Source organism: Erigeron canadensis, chromosome 8 (assembly GCF_010389155.1).
Source record: "Erigeron canadensis isolate Cc75 chromosome 8, C_canadensis_v1, whole genome shotgun sequence".
NCBI lineage: Eukaryota > Viridiplantae > Streptophyta > Magnoliopsida > Asterales > Asteraceae > Erigeron > Erigeron canadensis.
Window position 1 is genome coordinate 43369669 of NC_057768.1, and position 22290 is coordinate 43391958.

At 33.7% G+C, this 22290-nt stretch overlaps 2 protein-coding genes across 3 annotated transcripts; one reads left to right on the forward strand and one right to left on the reverse strand.

The window, feature by feature from the left end:
* Positions 1 to 937: 937 nt before the first annotated feature.
* Positions 938 to 11238, reverse strand: LOC122579767 (pre-mRNA-processing protein 40C). Its single transcript, XM_043751994.1, has 17 exons — positions 11079 to 11238; positions 10165 to 10439; positions 9860 to 10003; positions 9348 to 9584; positions 8511 to 9006; positions 8266 to 8429; positions 6939 to 6976; positions 6512 to 6590; positions 5212 to 5688; positions 4743 to 4826; positions 3873 to 4013; positions 3641 to 3747; positions 3323 to 3434; positions 3060 to 3203; positions 2595 to 2741; positions 1964 to 2086; positions 938 to 1467 (listed from the first exon to the last, which is right to left on the reverse strand). The coding sequence occupies exons 2-17, from the start codon at positions 10429 to 10431 to the stop codon at positions 1150 to 1152; spliced, it is 3078 nt and encodes a 1025-aa protein (XP_043607929.1). The 5' UTR covers positions 10432 to 10439; positions 11079 to 11238; the 3' UTR covers positions 938 to 1149.
* Positions 11239 to 13780: 2542 nt separating this feature from the next.
* LOC122579389 (synaptotagmin-2) lies at positions 13781 to 20626 on the forward strand. 2 transcript variants are annotated; one of them, XM_043751558.1, is made up of 9 exons: positions 13781 to 15021; positions 15574 to 15815; positions 15920 to 15938; positions 16400 to 16605; positions 17193 to 17302; positions 17620 to 17718; positions 18683 to 19121; positions 19887 to 20001; positions 20301 to 20626. In XM_043751558.1, the coding sequence occupies exons 1-8, from the start codon at positions 14216 to 14218 to the stop codon at positions 19973 to 19975; spliced, it is 2010 nt and encodes a 669-aa protein (XP_043607493.1). In that variant the 5' UTR covers positions 13781 to 14215; the 3' UTR covers positions 19976 to 20001; positions 20301 to 20626. The 2 variants fall into 2 exon arrangements, with proteins under 2 accessions (XP_043607493.1, XP_043607494.1); XM_043751559.1 differs by having other exon boundaries at positions 20306 to 20626.
* The last annotated feature ends 1664 nt before the right edge of the window (positions 20627 to 22290 follow it).

Genomic DNA, 22290 nt, shown 5'->3' on the forward strand with positions numbered 1-22290 from the left:
GAAAAAGAAGAAGAAGAAAGAAGATCAAAAGTGGGAGATCTATTATTTGAAGATGATTTTCGTCTCCCTGATTTCAAATTCAAAGAATTATAGATGGAAAAAAGTGCAAATGGGTGGATAGTATGTTGTCATTTCCAATAATTTATGGTAATGTTATTAGAATTCAAAGTCACAAGTACCTACAACTTTACATGGATACATTTTTTTTAATAAAATCTTTCACTACTTTATACTTTCTGAATTTGACATAAAATAAAAAAAAAAAGTTACATATAAAGTCTAAACAACTTTCAAACAATTAAACTTCATATTAAAGTAAAACAAAATAAATAAATTAGATAATGTAATAATATTGATGTTAATATAAAAAACATAAGTCAATGCCATATAATGCGTTATGTATATGGATTGTTATGGCGTGCAAAAGCTTTACGAGAAACACGCAAAAGTTAGACCCCGGGCAACGCCGGGGGAATTCAACTAGTTACAAACAATTCACAAATCACAAGTTAATTGAGGTGAAGAGCTTACCCAAATTTATAATAAGGTTTGTTCTGTATGTGATATATAACGATCTGTATAATATAACGGAACCAAAATTATAATAAGGTTTGTGCAGTCATAAACTGAAATTTATTATCTTATCCTCGTTTAATATACTCATACAGTAACATATATTAATGTATTTTAGTTACTACCAGTCTCAACAATCATGAAAGGATATCGTACCTGGCATATCCCTCAAGCAAACATTTCAGGATGAACACTTCTGGAAGATGTGAATACACCTTCAGAGAAAGACAAAACTATAAGATAACGGATCACATCACAACCTTCAACATAATCTTGCGGAGCATTATTCAAGTGCGACATTTGTGCAAACATATTTTCTCAAGTCTGGGATGCGCAACGGTCAATAAAACCAATACCGGTAGTCTAAAAACAAGAGCAATATAATGACATATATAGACTAGATGACTAAATTTTTGTTTTGACCACAATCAATAGGCACATACACGCACCTGAACGACATGGGACTACCCTAGCAATAACATAGTATACAGAAAGACTAAGAAAAATAATATATGAGATCACACACAGTAACTCTATCGGAGATAAGATGTAAAATGAATCTAGCCCCAAACAAAGCTATCGGCGATCATGGTTTCTTTTAGACCCTGAAATGTATTTCCTAGAATCAACTGAGCTTACTATTCTACCATCTCCATGCTTTTCCGAGTCTTCGTCAACTGTTAACTTTCGCCTTCGTTGCAGGTCATCGACATGTCGCCGCCACAAAGCCTCCCTATCTTTTCTAGGCATTTTGTTGTATCGGGCATCATCTTTGAGAAGGTGTTTCGCTGTTGACCATGAGGTAAAAACCGTCTTACCACCTTCATATTCTTTTTTAGCTGCATTTGTGGTTATCACACCAGCCAACAGAGCTTTGTATTCGTGTGCACACCGCTGAAATGTGGAAAAATATCAGGTTTAGGAAAGGCAAATCTTCTAGGCTTGAATGAGGTTGCAGTTTAGACATTTTTTATAAATGGGTGAGTCTATTTAGGTTGTATTTATTGCGAATGGACCAAATGGGTAAAATCGAAAAAGAAACACAACGAACAGGTTAGATGTCACCCAATGTCTATTTTTTGTGCAAACATATTCGTCACCCTGTAAATCTCTATATTCAAAGATTCTGATTATTATTATTATTATAGTGATAATATAATTTTCTAATCCAAGCCTGTTTTCACCCGTCAACACGACCCATCCAATAGTGCTCATATTAACCCAAACCAGCTTTCACCCGTCACCCACCCACCCCTCCCCCCTTTTTTCTTTCCAAAGATAATAACTAATCGAGGATATAAAAAAACCACGCTACTAATACCAGTAAAAACTGCCAAGGAAACCTAAATTTGCGAACAAAAGCATAGTCATAACAGGCTTTATTACTTACGTCATGCAATAACTTAATGTGTTCACGGAAAAGCTTTTCAAGATCTGATACATCTAAGTAAGGGTTGCCTGCACGCCCTTGAGGGTCCTTCTCTAGTTTAGGTTTTGCATCCACCCATGAAACCTGTATGACAGAAAAACAAGTGGCATTACTAAAACTGGTCTCAAAATCTAAATAACTAAATACGGGTAGTTTCATATACAGAGTGCAAGGTTGTGCTTTCTGTGGTGTTGTATGAAAGCATAGACAGTGTATACTCCTTCCATCCCCGAATAACTTTCTACCTTCACTTTTTTTATATATCCCAAAATAATTCCACAGCTAAAAAGGTAATACACAATGATCAAGTATCCATAATCGGAGTCGATGATTACAAATCTCAAAGAAATATCAATAAATGGCAAAGGACAAAACTGTAAACATTGTAATAAGTAAGCTGTGTTATTTGCACTTTTCTTAAACCTTGTGTTTTACTTTTGTCTAGTTAACATATTTTAGGGTGTGGGGAGTACTTGTTTAAATGGTAGAAAACTTATAACATTCACGCACAATAAAAATCAGAGCCAAAACTTTGCTTCTTAAACTAGGACAAGTGGACAACTGTAATATGAAACATACAAAATTTGACTACCTGAGGATCTTTGATTGTCTCTACAAGTAATGCTTGATATGATTCAATGGCTTCCTTTCTGTGAGCTTTTGAACGCACCCTCTCCACTTCTTGTTCTTCACGCTCTTTCCGCTTACGAAGTACTCGCTCTCTTTCCTTCAACTTATCCTGTAATTAAGTGTGTATTAAGCAATACTCTTCATTCTCATTGCAAAATATTTGAAGTGTCATCCACAAGACGACAACTATTAGAAGTTAAAACTTTTGAAGCAACACGATGTAACATGTGGATGTAGCTCAATATATCACGGTTAATGTGATTACAACTTGTAATTATTACAGTAGAAGATAATGAGCTAACCCACACCCACTGTAAACCCAAAGGATCCTACAATTCTACCAGTGTGATTGCATAAAACAACTGTTAAGAAACAACAAATTATATAACTTGGACCAAACACCCAAATAAAAAGCCTGTTCTATTACCTCCTCATCGTGTTTTGCCTTTGCAGCCCTTTCAGCTTCCTCTTCAGACTCCTTTAACTCAGAGATATATTCATTGAATATAGCCTCCCTATCCTCATGCTTCACAGATTTGTATCGGGGATCATTTCTTAGGATATCCTTGACCTTTAAGTTCAAAATTTAGAACCAACAAATACATAATCAGAGACCAAACACCCAAAGTTCCATATAAATACATACAATATCTGAAATCTTGCAATCATATATAAGCTTGTATTACTAACCTTAGACCAACGAGAAGTTAGAGAAATATCCCTGTTATCGCGAAGCATCGACTTAAAACTCTCACATTTTGCACGAGCCATTTCTTCAATAGACCTCTTTAGGGTAAGAATTCTGAAATAGATGAAAACATCAGAGCTCCGAAATTATATTGAAACAAAAAAAACAAGCAGAGAATTTATTAAAATTCCAGAATACCCATAAAGAAGTCACTAAAGATGAAACTCTGCATTATGAACATATTCATTGGATCACACTTTGTTAACAACTATCTTTAAAAATATATCATGTTCTGCAATTTGAAATGGTTGCAAAATTACCTTTCATTTAAAAGAGCTTCACGCTCTTTCCGGTCTAAAGCCTCAAACCTAGGATCGTGACCCCATTTTCTTTTAAATGTTTGATAGTCAGAGTTGTGGTCGATATCCTGAAAGATGAGACAGAATCCGACAAATTAAAAATCTAATCATGCAAGATCTACTTTGGAACTATGGAACAGACTGTTTGAAAGAAACTTTTGAGACTTAAATTAGAGACAGACTTAAAGCAAACCTCCTTCGCCTCGTCCAGTAACTGTTTGTAACCTTCAATTGCAGCTTTCTGTGCTGCTCGTTTTTCTTTACGTTCTTCTTCAGCACGTGTTCGAACATAATGATCAAAGATAGCTCTCCGAGCACTATAACTTGGTATTGCCTACACTTGGTAAATAAAGAGTTATTTAACGGAGAAAAGAAACTTTTTAGGAATGATTAAAAAAATTGCCAATACAAGTGCTCTAGTTCAATAAATGTTCTTTCTAGAGATGACACACTTATATTGTATTTTATTTTTACTGAAATGATCTCTTACATCCACATTTTTGTTTCTACTTCAGTTATAGTTAATTCTTTGTCTCAGCTGCACTAAAAAGAACAAAAGACTGAGATTACTAAAGATTAATTCTTAGACCTTAAATACTAAACAAAAGTACAGGAGTAAGTTAATTATAGATACAAGTAAAGAGCTGACATAAAAAATCAATGTAAAGTAGGATACAATAATCAATATATTGTAATAGTTCTTAAACCAGCACTAAACTATCATGCTGCATGATAATAAGAGATGGCAAAATCATGTCTTAACAGGTTTTTACAAGTTCGGAACGCACGATTAACATAAGTATCAAACATGAAAACAACTCGTTTAACACTTGGCTTTGGTGGTTTGAGAGTGGCACTTATTTGTTTTACGTATCAAAAAAATTAAATGATGAACCCTAGAATACTAAAAATTATTTATTTTAAAAAAAGTATATAATAGCATAGTGTATTCTTTCCTTAAACAAGTCTTAACAAGTACCCAATTTGCCAGCTCTTTGGTATCCGACTAAGAGAGCTTCTGCGTGTTAACCTACAAAACTGACAAAATTTAGACTTTACAAACCTTGAAACGTGGATCAAACACAAATTTTGGAAGCTCCTTCTCCCATTTCGAGAATGGGGCTACCCCACGCTCCTTGAGCATCTCCTGAATATTCCATAAGTGCAATAATTACTACAGTATTAAATGCCATAAAATTAAGTAACAACCAGTAAAAAACTTTAGCATAACAACAATAGAAAACAGACACCATGTAATAGCACAAATGACTTCCATTAACCAAGTACAAAGGTCTCCTGATTGCCATTATTATCAACCTGCTCCAACCTTACCAGCCGTGATTTTAGTTCCCTTTAACTAAATACACGTTAAGACCTTGATTTCACATTTTCTGAAAAATCATATGTAGCTTCTTCATATTTTAAATGTAAAGACCATCAGTGACACAGTATGCCAAGTCATGGTGAGACGCAACATATTAGAATAATGTTGGACTTTCACAACAAGAGTAATTAACAAAACAAGAAGAAACCTTGAATTGGATAGCACGCTCCTCCTTGGTTGGTCCACTATCCACATCCTCTGAATCCGACGAGCTGTTGGATAAATTTCCATCAGCGTTTTCATCCTTCACCTTATCTTTTCCATTCTCGCTATGTGATCCCTTCCCTACTTGATCAACTGGTGTAGACCCATTCAGTTCAGAAGGCATTCCTCCTGCCGAAGCTGCGTGTGGCAAAGAGGTAGCAGGCGACGTGGAATCTTGCAGCTTCTTTTTTATCAAATCCAGTGCAGATGATGATGATGATACAGGCACACTTAATGTTGCAGGGGACATAGCATCACGGCCACCTGTGCTAATAGCAGGGGAACTCAAGCTTAAAGGAGCAGAACCTTTTTCAGTTAGAGTAGTAGCATTAGCTACTGGTGCTGATTGTTCTTTCAAAACATCAGCATCCTGCCGCCTTTTCATCTCAATCACATCTGTTGGTATTTGCCAGCTGCTCAACTGACCAAATCATATTAAAACTTACTTCATTAAACAGCCAAAAAAATCAAAAAAACTTACTTCATCAAAGCAAATATGGAATTTGCAAGCTTAAAAGTGATTTTACAATTCATATGTTCAGCACTTGTGTGAAATATACTACTCATATTATAGAAACATCAAAATAACTCCTTAAAACTACTCTTCACATAAATGCTTGTTTGATAAAGTTTCTTAAAAGCTACTTCCAGCAGACAATAAAATAGCAAAAACAAAATAAGAATTGTTTTGAATGTGTCCTAATCATCCAGAAAGTAGCTTAACCCCTCAAATATCAATTAACCCAACTTAAACCCTCAGCCTTCAGCCAATAGCAATTAACCGAAAGTTAATAACATTAGATATAAACTAGAGTTGGCAATGTCAAGCCATTGACCAACATACCTCCTAAACTGTTCGACTCGAATTTTATTTTAGAAGTATCGTTTTCCATCAGACTTGATATATTACTTATTTATAAGCTTCAAAGAAGAAACAGGGGGTTGGCGGGTCAACTCTAACCAAGACCAACCTATGTGACTCGTTATTGAAAATCACCCCCTTGACCCGTTATGCAACACACTTGACCAAACTATTTTGCTACCTCAAATATATTTCTTAACTTTTATAGGATGAATGATAGAAAACCCCAAAAGTAGAGCCTGTAGAGTGTGAAATTGGTAAAGCAACATAGTAGTTACAATATTACAACAAATAGAATAGTAGCCGAACCAACTAGGTTCAGTCCATACTACTTTAGTAGGCCACATAACCAGAGTAGCTTTTAATATATAGCTCATAATACCTTGGTTTTAGCATTGTAGTAGTATCTTTTGCCATCATTTGTAGTAACTAGTGACCAATCTGTGCCAGCACACTTCTCCCTGAACAACATATAAAAGAAAGAAAAAAGATTAAGAACCAAAGCCTGTGATTTAGCATTTCAAAAGATGTGGAACCTGTAGAGCATGAAATGATCAGGGTTATGATTGCACACACAAGAAGACAACATGATATATGCATAACATGGGAGAAATGAAGCAACAAATTGTAAAAACTAAAATCAGGATGCTTAAACAAATCCCGAATACTCTTCCTTAAGTAAGAGCATAGATGTCAAGGTTGCTGCAAGTAAAGCCATTTGCATATTCCATAAATTTTCATTTGACAACTAAATATAAATACATCTAAGAGTGGCGTAAAAAAGTGTCTTGGTGTTACAAAGAGCTCACCATGAAACTGGAGTCGGTTGTACATAAACTTTATCAGGCTGCCAATAGAAGTACAGATGAAAAGAAAAAAAAAAACAAATATTAGTTCATCTTTACAAATGAAAAGAAAAATGCAAATATTAGTTCATTTAAGAAAGGCAACCATATATAAATAAATAAGGCACTATAATGCTAGCAAGCATGAAGGTAGAAAAAATTGTTCTATCTAGCAGAGAACAAGCAACAGCCTGAATTTGAAAGCCAAATTAAAGAGAAAATGACCACTACGGCAAAATGGAGGTCAAGTGTTCTCTGTAGGAACATTCTTCAATTTTACCCCACTACCCTATTATATACCAAGTTCCTATATTTTACCCCGCTAAGGTAAAAGACGAATAGAATTTTTCAACAGGTGAATGTACTATTCTATTATTACCTACTAATCATTGACCACATATTCAGATACTAAGATCTAGGTCTGCCACGAGGTAAGACAACTCCCAGTCCCAACCTTTCCCCCCATAACTTGAGAGTCACACAGAGTACCTACCAAAAGAAACATATACCGAAAACAAAAGATCGATGGAACTTTTAAAAGGATCAAAGCACTACATTTGTTTACCTACTATGTATTAACCACATAAAAAAAAATATATACCGAATCTGATGGAGAAAACGGGTCTTGGGATAGACAATACAGATTCTGGTCAAAGCATTAAATGGCTAAAACTTTCTATAACCTAATCTTATGCAACTACAAAGAGCTGGGGAAAATCAGGAAAAAAAAAAAAAAACGTAAACATGACAGAAATAAAAATATTAGTGCCTTCTCACACTTCTTACAAATTTGGAGCTTCTTATTTGTACTCCCTTTATATGTACTCCCTCAAGGCACTCCTATTTTAAAACTACTAAAAAAACCTGGGTAAGACTACATTCAATGTTAATTGATAGCAAAATTGGTAATCAAGATTATTGTGTATAAATAAGGACAAAATGGGACTTTTTCGATTCCTATTAATTTTATTTTGGAACTATAAAAAAATTAAAAAAGAAGTTTGTGACTAAAACTGGTCTATATCATTTTGAATTCCTTACTTAGGTGTGGGTATGTGTAAAACTAGCAGGATATCTTATTCATATCTTCTGCCTTGGATTCTAATCATACTATTATCATACGGGAGTGAAGTCCTGAGAATGTTTAGAGTACAACTATCAAGAGCATAATAAACGGTGTTGCATATGTTATCCATTAGAAATACTAAGCTCATTATGTTGCATATATTATCCATTAATTTTGAGTATCTATAGAATTATGAATAAAAACAGTCAATACAAGAAAATGTACCTCTCCCATAAAACCAGTAGGTTTTTGGTAGGTAGATTGCCCGGTCACAGCATTATAATAGTATATGATTCCTGTTTCACTCCTATGGGCTGACCATGCATGCAACTGCTCAGCAGGAACTGATTCATCCTTAGCTCCAACAGCATTCATATGCTTGCTATCGTCTGTGAAAGCCAAAGGTCCCAATGTATATAAATACTCATTTACACAATAATAGACTCAGATATCAGAATATTCATACATACCAGTTCCTGGCGGTAAATCATGTGGCACCTCAGATGGCACACTGTCAGAGACTGCATGGGATATAGATGTCACAGCAGAAGCTCCAACTGAAGTACCAGGAGGCTGAGCTGCCAAAGGAAAGGAACTAGGAAAAGCAGGTGGATATGGTAAAAGCTGGGGTCTTGGGAAGCCACCAATTGGTGCAGGCTGAAGCCAGGCTCCCTGCGGAGGTCCCATCATAGGAGGATTAGAAACATAAAATGGCTGCTGAGGAGATAGACTAGTTTGAACAGGAATAGCTGGAGCTCTTCCAGGTGGGCCAGATGTTACAGAAATTCTTGGTGCACCTGGAGGCAGTTGAAAAGATGGTGCAGATGGCATCCAGAATGGTGATGAAGCAACGTTTGAGTTTGTAGATGCGGCAACTAAAGTAGAATGAGCATGTTGTGAAACGGGATGAGGGATAGATGCAGCAGAAGATACACTAGGTCCTTGAGCACCATGTCCTGTAGGTATCTGTTTCAAATAGATCAACCACAAGCAATGAGCTTCATAACGCATACTACTTCTTACAGTTAGCCTTCTGCAGCATCATTTAAATTAGAATCTATTAATTTTCAACGAATAATAAAAAGGAGGTTAATCCCGATATTTAACTATAAATCCACCTATTTGTTAGTCAAAACAAAGCCATATTATTACATGCAATTATTATGATCTCAACTTTCAGAATACTCAATAAAACGGGAGGAACTTCCACAGTAACCAAAGCTTACATCAATATTGAGTGTAAAAAAAGTGTAGTTAGTCATGCCTGCAAGTAACTACATTCATAGAATTTGGGAAGATGCACGTACAGATGGTGCAGACTGATCCTTCTGCAGTAAATGCTGGTGTCCATTATAAGAAAAACTAGCAGCATTGGATGGCGCTTCTCTTGGGACAGCAACAGGTGAAGGTGGTGGCATGAACTGCGCAGTAGGACCTCTTAATATTGAACCAGGGTGTGCCGCCTGCCCAGGAACAGAAGGTTGCAAGGATGTTGCAGAAGGTGACACGTTCTTTGCCACTTCAGACATCGGTGAGACAGCCATCTGACAAACACCGAAATATGATGTCACAAAATTGCAAAACATTTAATATATAGCATAACTGATAACCTCCTAAAGCAAATGTGAACAAGAGGACTGCCTTGGTGAGTTTACAATGATCAAAGTCTCCAAGGTTGAAAAAAGTTAAGTTTTACTTCACTAATGAACCTTAAAGCTGCTATATAGCAGTGACTTCCATACTCATGCCTTAACAGCTTTATAATTTCAGTATTGAAGCAAGAAGTTAAAACAAGCACTAGTTTTAAAAATTGCCTTACCATTCTTGGGTGGAATAATAGCCCACCAGAGAAAGCAGACTCTGCTTGTGGAATGCTATATGAAAATGAAGCACCTGAACTGGCAGAAACACCAGGAACAGGAGGTCTCGGAAATGAAGAAGTCCCTGGTGAGTTTATCATAGGCTGCAATTATAATAACAACAAAAAAAAAATTAGGTAGACGATATGCTCAAAAGACTTACAACTATTTGACAATTGACAGTAATATTTAGGGTAATGAACTATTTTAATAAAAATGCATCCAGCAAGCAGAAAAATGAAAGGTTGCAGAAGGATCCACTAACAGTGCTGGCTGAAGATTGATGAGGGCTCTCGGAACTTGTAATAGCATTTTGAGGCACGTTGTATGAAAATGAAGGTGTGGAGGCAACATGACCATGTGGACTAGCACGGTTTGCTGGATCCGTGTCAACCATTGAACCGTCTCCATCCTTTGAGGTGGGTGTACTTGCACCTAAAGCAAGTGCCACAGTTGGGGTTGAAGGTGCAAAAGATTTACTCTCGATAGGTGGGTCAGAGCCAGACCCTTGAGATGTTGAAGTTTGTTCCATTATCAAATCTGCAAAACGAAATCCGGAGAAGAATTATATTCAGATCCATGAAATATTTAGTTACAAAAGCAACTAAAAGAACCGCCTGCATGTTAACTTTAACGCTCATACCAACTAAAACTATTCATTTGTGTAAAGTACATATCATTCTTAAATCTTACATATGAGCATTTTCATGTAGTATATGACAGTGAGAAACGGTATTAAGGTCGGCAACATCAAAGTAAGTTATATTAACGGTGACAATTCCCGATACAAAAACAGTATACGAGCCGCGCAGAACACATTGATAAATTGGTTGACCTTTACAACCCATTTTAACTTGCCATTCAAATATACACCTAAAAAAGTAAATATTACTCGTATATATTGAAAGGCTGACACATTATAAGTCAGGGGTCTTTCTAGAAGCAGCTTTTCGACCCTACCGGGCTACCGGTTAGCTTTTCGACGCAAGTAACTAAGCAGGTTAGCTAAAGTGATTGGTATGTATATCCGCCAGCATGCCGAATTTATAAATATCAGTTCTCGTATTAATGATTAGTGGCAATTAAATTAATGAACTATCACTGAAAATTACTCGTATTTATTATAAAAAATAATGTTGAAAGTAATAATTGCATTGATGTTAGTATAGAAAACTATACTTGTGAAATGGCAAACAAATGACGGCGTTAGAGCTGAAAATTGCCCTGGAAGTTCGCGGCAGAGATGAAGGAGACGACGGAGTACGCCGGCAACGGGGACAAAGCCAACGGGGGGTTTGGATGGTCACTCGTGTGGATTCGATTAGGGCTTTTATTTTTGTATTTTTCGTTATTTTGTTTTTTTTTTCACCTCTACTTCCTGTTTATTTTCCTAAACCCATATTCACTCCGGTTCGGGTTACACCATTACATCAACTATCAAAAAATAAAAATAAGAAATGCTTTGTATATAAACTAAACTAGACAGGTGTCCGTAGTGATAACGGCGACGATGATGGTGTGGTTATTAACGTAAAAGTAATTTTATTGCGGCTCGAGATGTGATGATCTGTTGCATGAGATATGAAAGGGGGAGGAGAAGAAAGAATTTTGAGTTTGAGCTTTTGCTATGTGTTTCTGCGTGTAATTTTTTTAAAGGCATTTTAGTTATAGTATATAAAATAAAAATAAAGATGTATTAACATAGAGGTAAATGTGTTATTTAGGTTCTTAAAAATAAGGAGGGGAATTGGGAGTTTGTTTTATTTTTGAATATAGATATAGAAGTGTATATATAGATATAGATATAGATATAGATAAATAGAAACATATTGTTACAAGATAATTTCGCAATGTTTGGCAAGGAACTTTTAAAAGTTTTTAGGAGATTCAAGCTTCATGCTTTTATGAAACAGCTCCTTCGATTAAAAGCATTGTTTAGTTACAAAGTTTCAAGCTTTTATACTGAGATATACAACCCTTTAGTGAAATGTTACTCTTTCAAGCGTTTAACATGAACTACAAGCTTTTGCTTCTTAAATTTACTCAAATAACCTTCTTGTGAGGCACAATAAAATCTACCCGTAAAAATCAATAGTATGCTTCTAATGAGTTTTCTTCTCGTCGTCTTAAAAAAAAAGTCTCATGTTTTTCATCTTTCAAAATCTACTGTATTTTGTTTGTGCATGATTGAAAGTTTCAATATTTATTTGAGTAATTGAGTGTGTGATTGTGTTACACGTATTAGAAGACATAACACGTGTACTTGAAATCATATTTTTGTATGGTGGATTTGAAATCATTTAGCTACACATCATTTGAGAGGTTTTTTTTTTAATACAAACTTTAGATTCATGTAAATATTACTTACTATAAAAACCAATTGGATGTGAACAGTACTATTTTGTCTTTACTTGAAACTTTTACATAAATATTTGATTTAGCAATTACTCACAAAAGATCTTATAGTTGAAGTGGTTGGGCCTTTAGTCTCTATAGGAGGGATCGTTGATTTGAAACTTGCTCCCCTTTCCCTCATTTTGTTTTGCATTTTACTCCCTCATATTTCATTTTTGATTTGTTGCTTTTGATATTAAAATAACATTTGGGTTTTTTCCTTTTTTTTATATATATTTAAAATTCTTAGTTTTATGTAATAGCTAATTGCATTTTTTTTTGTTTTGAATTTTTAGGGTTTCTTTAAAACATTTTAGTGTATTATGATTTTATTTTGGAGGTTTTGTTAACAATTTGTATTTCTTTTTTTCTTTAAAACTTTTTGTTTTCATTGTACTTTTCATTTTTTTAACAATCCCTTTTATAATATTAGATTATTTTTTATGGAAACGTTTTCCTTAAACATTTATTTATTTTTTTAAAATTTCATTATTTAGGGAAGTTTGGTGTTTTATTTTACCTCATATCTCATTTTTTATTTGTTGCTTCTGATTTTAAAATAAATTTGTGCTTTTTTTCCCCCTTTTTATATATATATTTAAAATTCTTATTTTCATGTAACAGTTAAGTGCATTTTTTTTCTTTTGAATTTTTAGGTTTTTCTTAAACATTTTAGTGTATTTTGATTTTATTTTGGAGGTTTTGTTAACAATTTGTTTTTCTTTTTAAATTCGTTTTGTAAATTTTTGTTATTTTAACTTTTTTTCTTTAAAACCTTTTTTTTTATTATACTTTTCATTTTTTAAACAATTCCTTTTATAATATTAGATTATTTTTTATGAAAATTTTTTTCTTTAATTTTTTATATATATTTTTTTTGTCTTTTTTTTAATTTCATTGTTTAGGGATTTTTGGTGTTTTACATTTTATTCTCTCATATTTCATTTTTGATTTGTTGCTTTTGATTTTAAAATAACATTTGGGCTTTTTTCCCCCTTTTTATATATTTAAAATTCTTATTTTTACATAACAGTTAATTGCATTTTTTTTGTTTTGTTTTGAATTTTTGGGGTTTTTCTTAAACATTTTAGTGTATTTTGAATATATTTTGGAGGTTTTGTTAACAATTTGTTTTTCTTTTTAAATTCGTTTTGTAACTTTTTTTTATTTTAACATTTTTTTCTTTAAAACATTTTTTTTATTATACTTTTTATTTTTATTTTTAACAATTCCTTTTATAATATTAGATAGAAGATTATTTTTTATGAAAACTTTTTCCTTTAATTTTTTTTTTCTTTTTTGTCTTTTTTTTTTTAATTTCATTGTTTAGGGAATTATGGTGTTTCACATTTTACCCCCTTATATTTAAAATTCTTATTTGTTACCGTAATAAAAAGTAAATTTGAGTATATTAGTTTATATGGATTCGGTTGATTTGTGAACACGATCCTCCTGAATCACAATTGGTGATGATGCTTTCTCATCAACAATTCCCACCACTGGACCAACATCTCTTGTTGCCTCTCAAAATATGTCCCATCAAAACACTCTTTGTTTATTTCTTTCAACTCCCTGACCACAAAAAATTTCATGGCAATTTCACCAGTTACCAACTTCAATCCCATTTATCTTCTTCCTAAGCTATCAAGATTATGTTTCGCTTGAACTTTATGCAATCTCCTCAACCAAAGTTTCGAACTTTACTCAATATCTCATCTGGGTTTTTGTTTGCTAAGTTTCTTTAACGTATATGTATCTACAAGCTATCAAGGTTATGTTTTTCTTGAATATTATGCAATCCTTTTATTAAAGTTTTGAACTTCAGTCCATAATCCATCTGGGTTTTTTTAGTTTGCTTAAGTTTCTTGAACGTATGTATCTATACTATATATCTTTATGTGTCAAGATTTGGACACGTATAAATGATATCTCAAATACCGTCATCAAGGTGCGAGTTTTCGAAGTTTTTATGGGTGTCATCACCAGCAATTTGCCCATGTAAGAAAAGAGTAAAATCTAGTTTTTGTAGCTTTATTAGTAGGAATAGGTTTTATGGTAGAAGAAAGTTTTCACTGATATTGGTTTGTGTGGTTCCTAATGATGGAAAGAAACATAGTTTGAATCCAAAGTTTGTGAATTCGACGAAAAGGGGTGCTAAAGATTTTGTTAATAGAAGGATTTCGAGTGAATTGGTTGAAAATGATGGTGATTCATTATCTGAAAGCTCGATTCCGTTGGGGACTTCGAATAACTTTACTAACTTTAGAGAAGACCCTATAGTAGATAAGCTTAGGACACAACTTGGAGTTATACACCCTATGCCTTCACCACCTATAAATCGAAATATTGTTGGATTGTTTGTGTTCTTTTTCTTTGTTGGGGTTGTGTTTGATAAGGTTTGGACATCAAGAAAAAGGAACAAGTCAAGAGATGAAGGGGTTCCAGGGATGTGGCCACAGGTTCCCACTAGCTTCTCGTTGTTTCTTGAGAAGGATTTGCAGAGGAAAGAGTCGGTGGAATGGGTGAACATGGTGTTGGGGAAGTTATGGAAGGTTTATAGAGGTGGGCTTGAGAATTGGGTAATTGGGTTGCTTCAGCCTGTTATTGATAACTTAGAGAAACCCGATTACGTGGAAAGAGTTGAAATTAAGCAGTTCTCATTGGGAAATGAGCCTTTATCAGTCAGGAATGTTGAACGCAGAACTTCTCGTCGTGTTAATGATTTACAGTAAGTTTTTCCCTATCCGGTCTCTGTATCTGTAGGCTTAAATTTCCCTGGACCTTTTCTCGAGAATATATAGAACATAGAGCACTGTTTTTTCATATAACAAGATCATCACCAATTTAGTCAATCACATCAAAACCTATATATACTGAGATAATTATTCAGTATAAACCACTCAAGTACATTGTAGTGATAACAAGCAAGAAAGTATAGATATCCAGATGTTATGTACTGCCCATTTGGTACCTAATATGTGATATCTGTCATTTGTAGAGTTAATTTTTTTTTTTTTTTTGGATTCAATATTAGATAGATATTTCATCCAACAAGGCATATGATGGATGAGTTTTGAACTTTTAGCGTTCGTAATTTCCTTTTGCATTGAACTCAGAAATGAAAACACTCAAGGAAGTTGCATCCACTTTTACTTTTGTCTAAGTGTCTTACGGATGAACTGTAAAGATGATTTATTACTCTTGTTGGTTCAGTTCTCGGCTAATCTATTTCTTTTTGCCTGATTTTTAATATCTGATTTATTTTAATGATATTGTCAAGGTACCAAATAGGACTTCGTTACACTGGTGGTGCTCGTATGCTTTTAATGCTATCTCTAAAATTTGGCATCATTCCCATTAAGGTGCCTGTGGGTATTAGAGATTTTGATATTGATGGAGAACTTTGGGTTAAACTGCGGTTAATTCCATCAGAACCGTGGGTGGGAGCTGTTTCATGGGCTTTTGTCTCACTTCCAAAAATTAAATTTGAGTTATCACCATTTCGCTTGTTTAATCTTATGGGTATGTCTTTTCTTTATGCTATTAATCACTGTTATCATATTTTAACTGAAATCCATTAAATCTTACATGTTTCTTTTATGATGCATGTACTGACACAATACCAGCCATCCCTGTACTCTCGATGTAAGTGATATTGTTTCTTATAATTTCAATCTCGAATCCTCGGTATTCCCGTTATTTATGTAATGATATATTGAAGGTACCGCGGCCTATGAAAATGTGCAAAATTTTACTTGGCCTACAGTTTATGAAAATTGCTAGATTATTTGTCATATATCAACTAAAATATCCCTGAATAGTAACAAAGGCGGGAACTTTGTGGATCCAAGTTAATACATTTAACCAACTGGTAGTTTTTTTGGAATCCTCCTGGAAAGAGTGTTTCAGTTTACTTTTGATTTTCTTGAAAGGACAGTGCTGCATTATGAATGAAAGCCTGATAGGAGCACAAAAAGCGACGTTTTTGTTTTTCAAAAAATTCTGAACGCGTCGTGACTTTGTACCATGTCTTTTTCTTCAATGTCTGTAAGGAAATATTTTGTCATCTCCATCTACTTTTGATACAATGTTTCCCGGAATTTTAGGTTTTTGACCAAACTTTTAACAGAGGATTTGCCACTGTTATTCGTTCGGCCCAAGAAGATTGTATTAGACTTTCAAAAAGGAAAAGCAGTTGGCCCTGTCCGAAATGATTTCAAGACAGGAGAAATGCAAGAAGGAAATAAAGATTTTGTTGGTGAACTATCAGTCACTCTTGTTGATGCTCGCAAGCTCTCATATGCCTTTTTTGGTATCTCATCTGTCTAATATACGTTTGACACCTAGTACTTCCTAGTTTCCATAATTTACATAGCTGTTTAAGTTTCTTTTTCCAAAGTGCTGCTTCACCGCTTCTTATCACAAAAAAAAAAAAGCAATAGCAAAATAAATGTCAGCATGCATTAATTTGGGATATGTTTTATGACTTTATCCCAATGGGCCAAACATGTGAAATAAAAATATAGCTAAAGTTGAATGGGTCAAAAGGCGACCAAAGTGTAATCTTAGACCAAATTTGTTTCAGGACATGCATTTTCGAGTGATGTTTAATTGTGTATATTCAAGGTAGATGTAACATGTCTATAAACACAACCTGACCTACTGTCAACCAAAATTTTAGGGAATTTTGTAGTCTTGAGCCTCTTTTTATATCTTTGGATATTAGTAAATGTGGTTATGAGAAAAAAATTTGTACTCTTTTTTAGTATATGCTATTTGTATACCAATCTTAGTCACTTATTTCTCATTTATTTCTTATTCTCTTTTCATGATGCACCATTACTGCATTGGAGGGATCATATGTGAGTTTTGTAAATATTATTTTCCTTCTGTTTTCAGGAAAATCAGATCCGTATGTCGTATTAAGGCTGGGAGATCAAGTAATACGTAGCAAAAAGAACAGTCAAACAACTGTTATAGGGGCTCCCGGTGAGCCAATATGGAATCAGGTGAGATTTGGGAACTCTAGTCTGCACTTGGTGACCCTAGGTCTCAAGTTCAATCCCCACTTTGCCCATTCCTTTAAGGTACCCGTTACCAATGAAGCCTAGGCCCACATGTGAAGTTCTTTAGGCACGGGATCCTTCAGGGTGCCCAGACTATGTGGGGATAGGGTGGAATTATTAAACCAGCACCATAAGGCTCATACCGGGTGAATCGATGGGTATCCAATTGTGGTACTGGGCCAGGGTTCCCCCCATTACCCCTTTTTCTTAAAAAAAATGTAAATATGAAGTAGTAATGTAAACGTGTTTCTCTTTAACAGGATTTCTACATGCTAGTTACGAACCCTAGAAAACAAAAATTGTCCATTCAAGTGAAGGACTTTCTTGGATTTGCGGATACAACTGTTGGCACAGGAGAGGTAACCTCTTTAGTCTTTACTTATGCAACTATTTGGAAATTGTTTATTCTTTTCTCTGCTCATAACTTCAAAAGATTAATGGCTTTTATGATAAAGTTAGGCGGTGTTAAACTGTTAATCAAGATAAAGTGATCATTATACTTATTTTCATTAGTTATAATATTCTGCTATAAACTTGTGCAACTATTGGTATTGTTATTTTAATTTTATAGTATAAGTTAAATCGTCATCCTAAATCTTCTCTATCACTTCAATTAGCTACCGAGTGTTGAATTGACCCCCCTTTTTTTTATAAATCAAAGTCTATCAACCATTCTAAACATGTGTTTAACTTGTTGGAGGGAATTTTCTTGATCCTTAGAATATAGAATTCATTCTGCATAATAGCATCATATTATAATTACTTGTCTTATCTGTTCAGACAATTCATAAATATCTTTTTATGTATTCTGGTATGAACTGCTTATGCTTACACTAAAGATGGGGTGGTAAATATAAATTGCAATGACTTTGGAGACCAAAACAATTTATATATTAAGCTATTGATGTATGTTGTGCTAGAAGAGTTGGGAATTTTGACCTGCGTACTAATGTATGCGTCGATCTGGGTTATGTCTTACCCATAACGGGTGATGTTTGTAGCTTTAGCTGAAAATGGAGCACAAATGGGTCAAACAGGTCGAAAATCGTCAAAAGTCTACTTTTAATAAACTGTATTAAAAAGCTCATGTATTATTGTTATCATATTAATTAATCCGTTAATAATTTGTAAAGATTCTTAACTTATTGGACAAAAAGTGAATCTAAATCAATCCAATCCAACCGGTTCTGTTTAAAGCAGCACAAGAGGTTACTTGTTTTGCCCGGAATCTGTTTTGACTGGTGTCTAACTTGCCCATTATGTCATGCCAAGTACTACATCTGAATCTTAAAACCATAGCTTAAATTATGAATGTATTTCCAGGTTGATCTCGGATCTTTGAAAGACACGGTACCGACTGACAAAATTGTGGCCCTCCGAGGAGGCTGGGGACTATTTAGGAAGGGGTATGCTGGAGAGATCCTACTTCGACTTACATATAAAGCATACGTTGAAGATGAAGAGGACGAAAAGATTGAAACTGTAACTTCTGATTTTGATGTATCAGATGATGAATTTGAGTTAGAACAGGCTGCTGTTACGTATGGGCAGCGAGTAAATGATATTTCAAATGGAACCAGCAAAGAAGCTTTTATGGATGTTTTAGCGGCATTACTTGTCAGTGAAGAATTTCAGGGTATTGTGGCTTCGGAAACTGCCAATGCTAAATATTCCACGGATATAAAGAAGTCAGAATCAAAAGACACATCTTCTAGCGGCGTTTCGGCACTCGACCTTTCGAGTTCTGAGAGTGGATCTAGAGGTAACTGTGCGTTTTCTCTTGATGGAATTTCCCAAAGTCCGACAATAAATATGACAAAATATTTGGGTTGGCTAACAAGATGATGCTGACCCGACTACTTGCCCATACTTTTAGCTGTCTCTTAGAAATGATTTTTTTTATGAAGTATAAATACAAAAGATATATAATTACTATAGTAAACTCTGATAACGCGATTTAGTGGGTAATATGCTTCATCTTAAAAGTAGCAGGTGACTTTAGAATTGTTTGACATGTTCCCTTTTTAGCTAACACCATTTTGTTTTACCCATATGACACGTTAAAACTAAAAGATAACCTGAAGTGACGCATTTATTGATAATTGGGTCAAAATGGATTATACTTCGTCACTAACGGCCTTAATGGGTAAACTTTAAAGAATTGTTTACAATAAATATGGATTAAATGGGTAAAATGGATCGAAAGTCACCCGAAGTGTATTCAAGACGCATAAAGCCTCCTAAACCATTCTAAAAATATAAATGAATTAGATTACCGTACTATCTTTTCTTTATCATATTTAACTCATTAATGATATAAATCTCTAAAGAAAAGAAAAGATAAAAGTGTTTGTGGCCTGATCCTACCCGACCTGACCCATTTTGACCTATACTAAACAGGTCCCTGCTTTGTCCTGAACCTGTTACCAAACCTGCATGACCCATCAATTTTGCCATATCTAGTCAACATGCAATAGATTCTTTTTAATACTTATTTTAGCTTGACGATCTGTGAATTTGTTTGCAGGACAAGTCTTAATTTGGCTTGCTGTGATCACAACTATTTCAATCCTTATTGCACTTAATGTTGGTGGCTCCAGTATATTTAATCCCTGATGCAATGCATGAAGTTTTGGTTTATAGTAAGTATCGTTTATCTTCTCAGCTACTTTTGTCGAGTCTTCTTTTGATTTTTAAAGAGATAATTATTCTTTCCAACTTCGTTTTTTTTATTGACATGGAGTATTACTTTTATTCTATTACATCGCGTATAAGCTTAACATGTATTCTTTGTATTTTATTTTTTCATTAAAGTGAGACACTTGTAAATCTTTTAAGTCATAGTCTGGATCAGCATTCCCCATTAACCCCTTTATCGAACGTATGCTATTTGCAAGCTGATGAACATGTTAGTAACTGTGTAATCATTGTTTTTTCATAGGGCAGCTTCATTAGATTTTCAACAGATGTGAGATATCATAGTTTAACTGCCTCATCAAGAAGAGAATGTTCGTTTGGCGGCTTAAATTGAATCATTTCTTGAGAGCATAAAGTGATTATTTTGTCGTATATAATTGTGACATTTTGTGTCACTATTTTTGTATGCATATCATATTTGGTGTAGAGCTTTTGCCAAAGTGAAAGTATATGTTAGAATCAACTTTCTTCATTTCTTGTATATTTGTAAGCACGTGTTATTTTTTATGGATACAAAAAGATCAAAAGAAATATCACAAGTGTGAAAAGCATATGAAGTTCGATATTCAATCTATGACTCGCTATGATAATTGATTACCTAACTATGATAATTGGTTGCACTTGTATATAGATTGAGTTACTATAGTTAATAATCATATTGACTTCACTGTTGGTATTTGATCATAGATCTGATCTAATTTCTTTTGTTTTTGGTTGCATTTTATATTAGTTCATATAATAATTTATGCTGCTAGATTGAACAAGATCATGTCCTTTTTTACGAGAGAAATAAATACATGATACTAATTTTAATTTTGTACCCGTTTGGTATATATGATGAAAGTGAAAAAAAAAAAAAATTTTTTTTACCCAAAAGAAAAAAGAAAAGAGATAATGACGAATGTTTTCAAATAACATGAATTGTGTAGATTAAGGTGAGTGTTTTCAAATGATTTGACTTACGTAGATTATTAAGAATTATATTTACATCTTTTGGCTATAGAGCAAACCATTTATAAAAGGAAGTGATAATCGTATCATTTGTTTTAATATTTTTACCACAACACTGTATTACTGACTTGTACAGTCTGCTACATATATTGTACTTAATGGTAAATTAATTGAAAAAAATGGTACTAATATCATTTCTCATTTATAAATGAACCCTTTGTTTTTATTGCAATGAGCTTTTTCTTAGATTTGGGTTAAGGCATCAAGCCTTGATTAACATGTTATAGAGGGTATTTTTTTATGTCCAATCCATATTTGTTATAGTGTAAATGTGGTTAATATTATGTAGATAGTTTTATCTTTGTATCGTATGGTGAACCAAATTTTTGTTGTAGCGTAGATGCAGTTAAGACTATGTAGATGATTTCACTTTTGTATCATTGTACGATGAGTCGAAAATGATTTGAAACACTTCGTTTAAAAAAACAATGAGAGTTGTTAATTTGTTGTTTGTTTCATACCATTATAATTGTTTTGAATAGTATACATACAAAATCCATCAAATTAGGGACAAACGTGCAGTCAATATTTTGCATCGGCTCCTTCTATGGCAAGAATCGACTCTTTTGCTCCATTACACCCCTTGATTGACAAGTATTAAAAAATATAATTTGCTCCTTCAGTCGGCCAAATAGCATATTGTGGCAAATATTAGCATGTTTTTTGGCTCATAAATGCAAGCCCTTGTCCTCACCATTTTTTTGTTTGGCAACTTTTGGTATTTTGGCAAGGTTTTGACACTACATCTTTCATTTTGGCAAAGTTTTAACAAAAATTGGTAAAAATCTTGTTGGACTATGACATCCTCATATTGGCTTACAACATTGCCAATTCTTGCTAATATGCCAAAGATTGGTACTGCACTATTTCCTCTTATTATCTATTATTTTTCATTAAAATAATGAAAAGTTATATGTAATATGCTATTACATATATAAACAAAGTTTTTATATAAAATAAAATAATTATTGAAATAAAATAAATAAAATAATAAGTTTATCTTTGTTGAAGATTATTGTTCATTATGAAAATGGTCGTGTATCAGCTACTAAATATTTGTGTTACAATTTAATGATGATATATAAAGGTCAAAATTTTATTATTTTATTTTTAATTTTTAATATTTTATGTCACTAACTACAAACTTGAACCCCGGTTAAAAAGATCAACAAAAGATAATATTCGTAAATATCTTGTTTTCGGTTTTCACCAAAAAGCATTGT

Excerpts from the sequence above, each read along its gene's own strand:
- LOC122579767 (XM_043751994.1), bottom strand. The coding sequence starts at position 10,431 with ATGGAACAAACTTCAACATCTCAAGGGTCTGGCTCTGACCCACCTATC. Across the intron at positions 5,689-6,511 it reads ACTACAATGCTAAAACCAAG|TTGAGCAGCTGGCAAATACC; the intron begins GTATTATGAGCT and ends TGATTTGGTCAG. Across the intron at positions 3,204-3,322 it reads TAACTTCTCGTTGGTCTAAG|GTCAAGGATATCCTAAGAAA; the intron begins GTTAGTAATACA and ends TTGAACTTAAAG.
- LOC122579389 (XM_043751558.1), top strand. The coding sequence starts at position 14,216 with ATGATATCTCAAATACCGTCATCAAGGTGCGAGTTTTCGAAGTTTTTA. Across the intron at positions 15,022-15,573 it reads CGTCGTGTTAATGATTTACA|GTACCAAATAGGACTTCGTT; the intron begins GTAAGTTTTTCC and ends GATATTGTCAAG. Across the intron at positions 16,606-17,192 it reads GCTCTCATATGCCTTTTTTG|GAAAATCAGATCCGTATGTC; the intron begins GTATCTCATCTG and ends TTCTGTTTTCAG.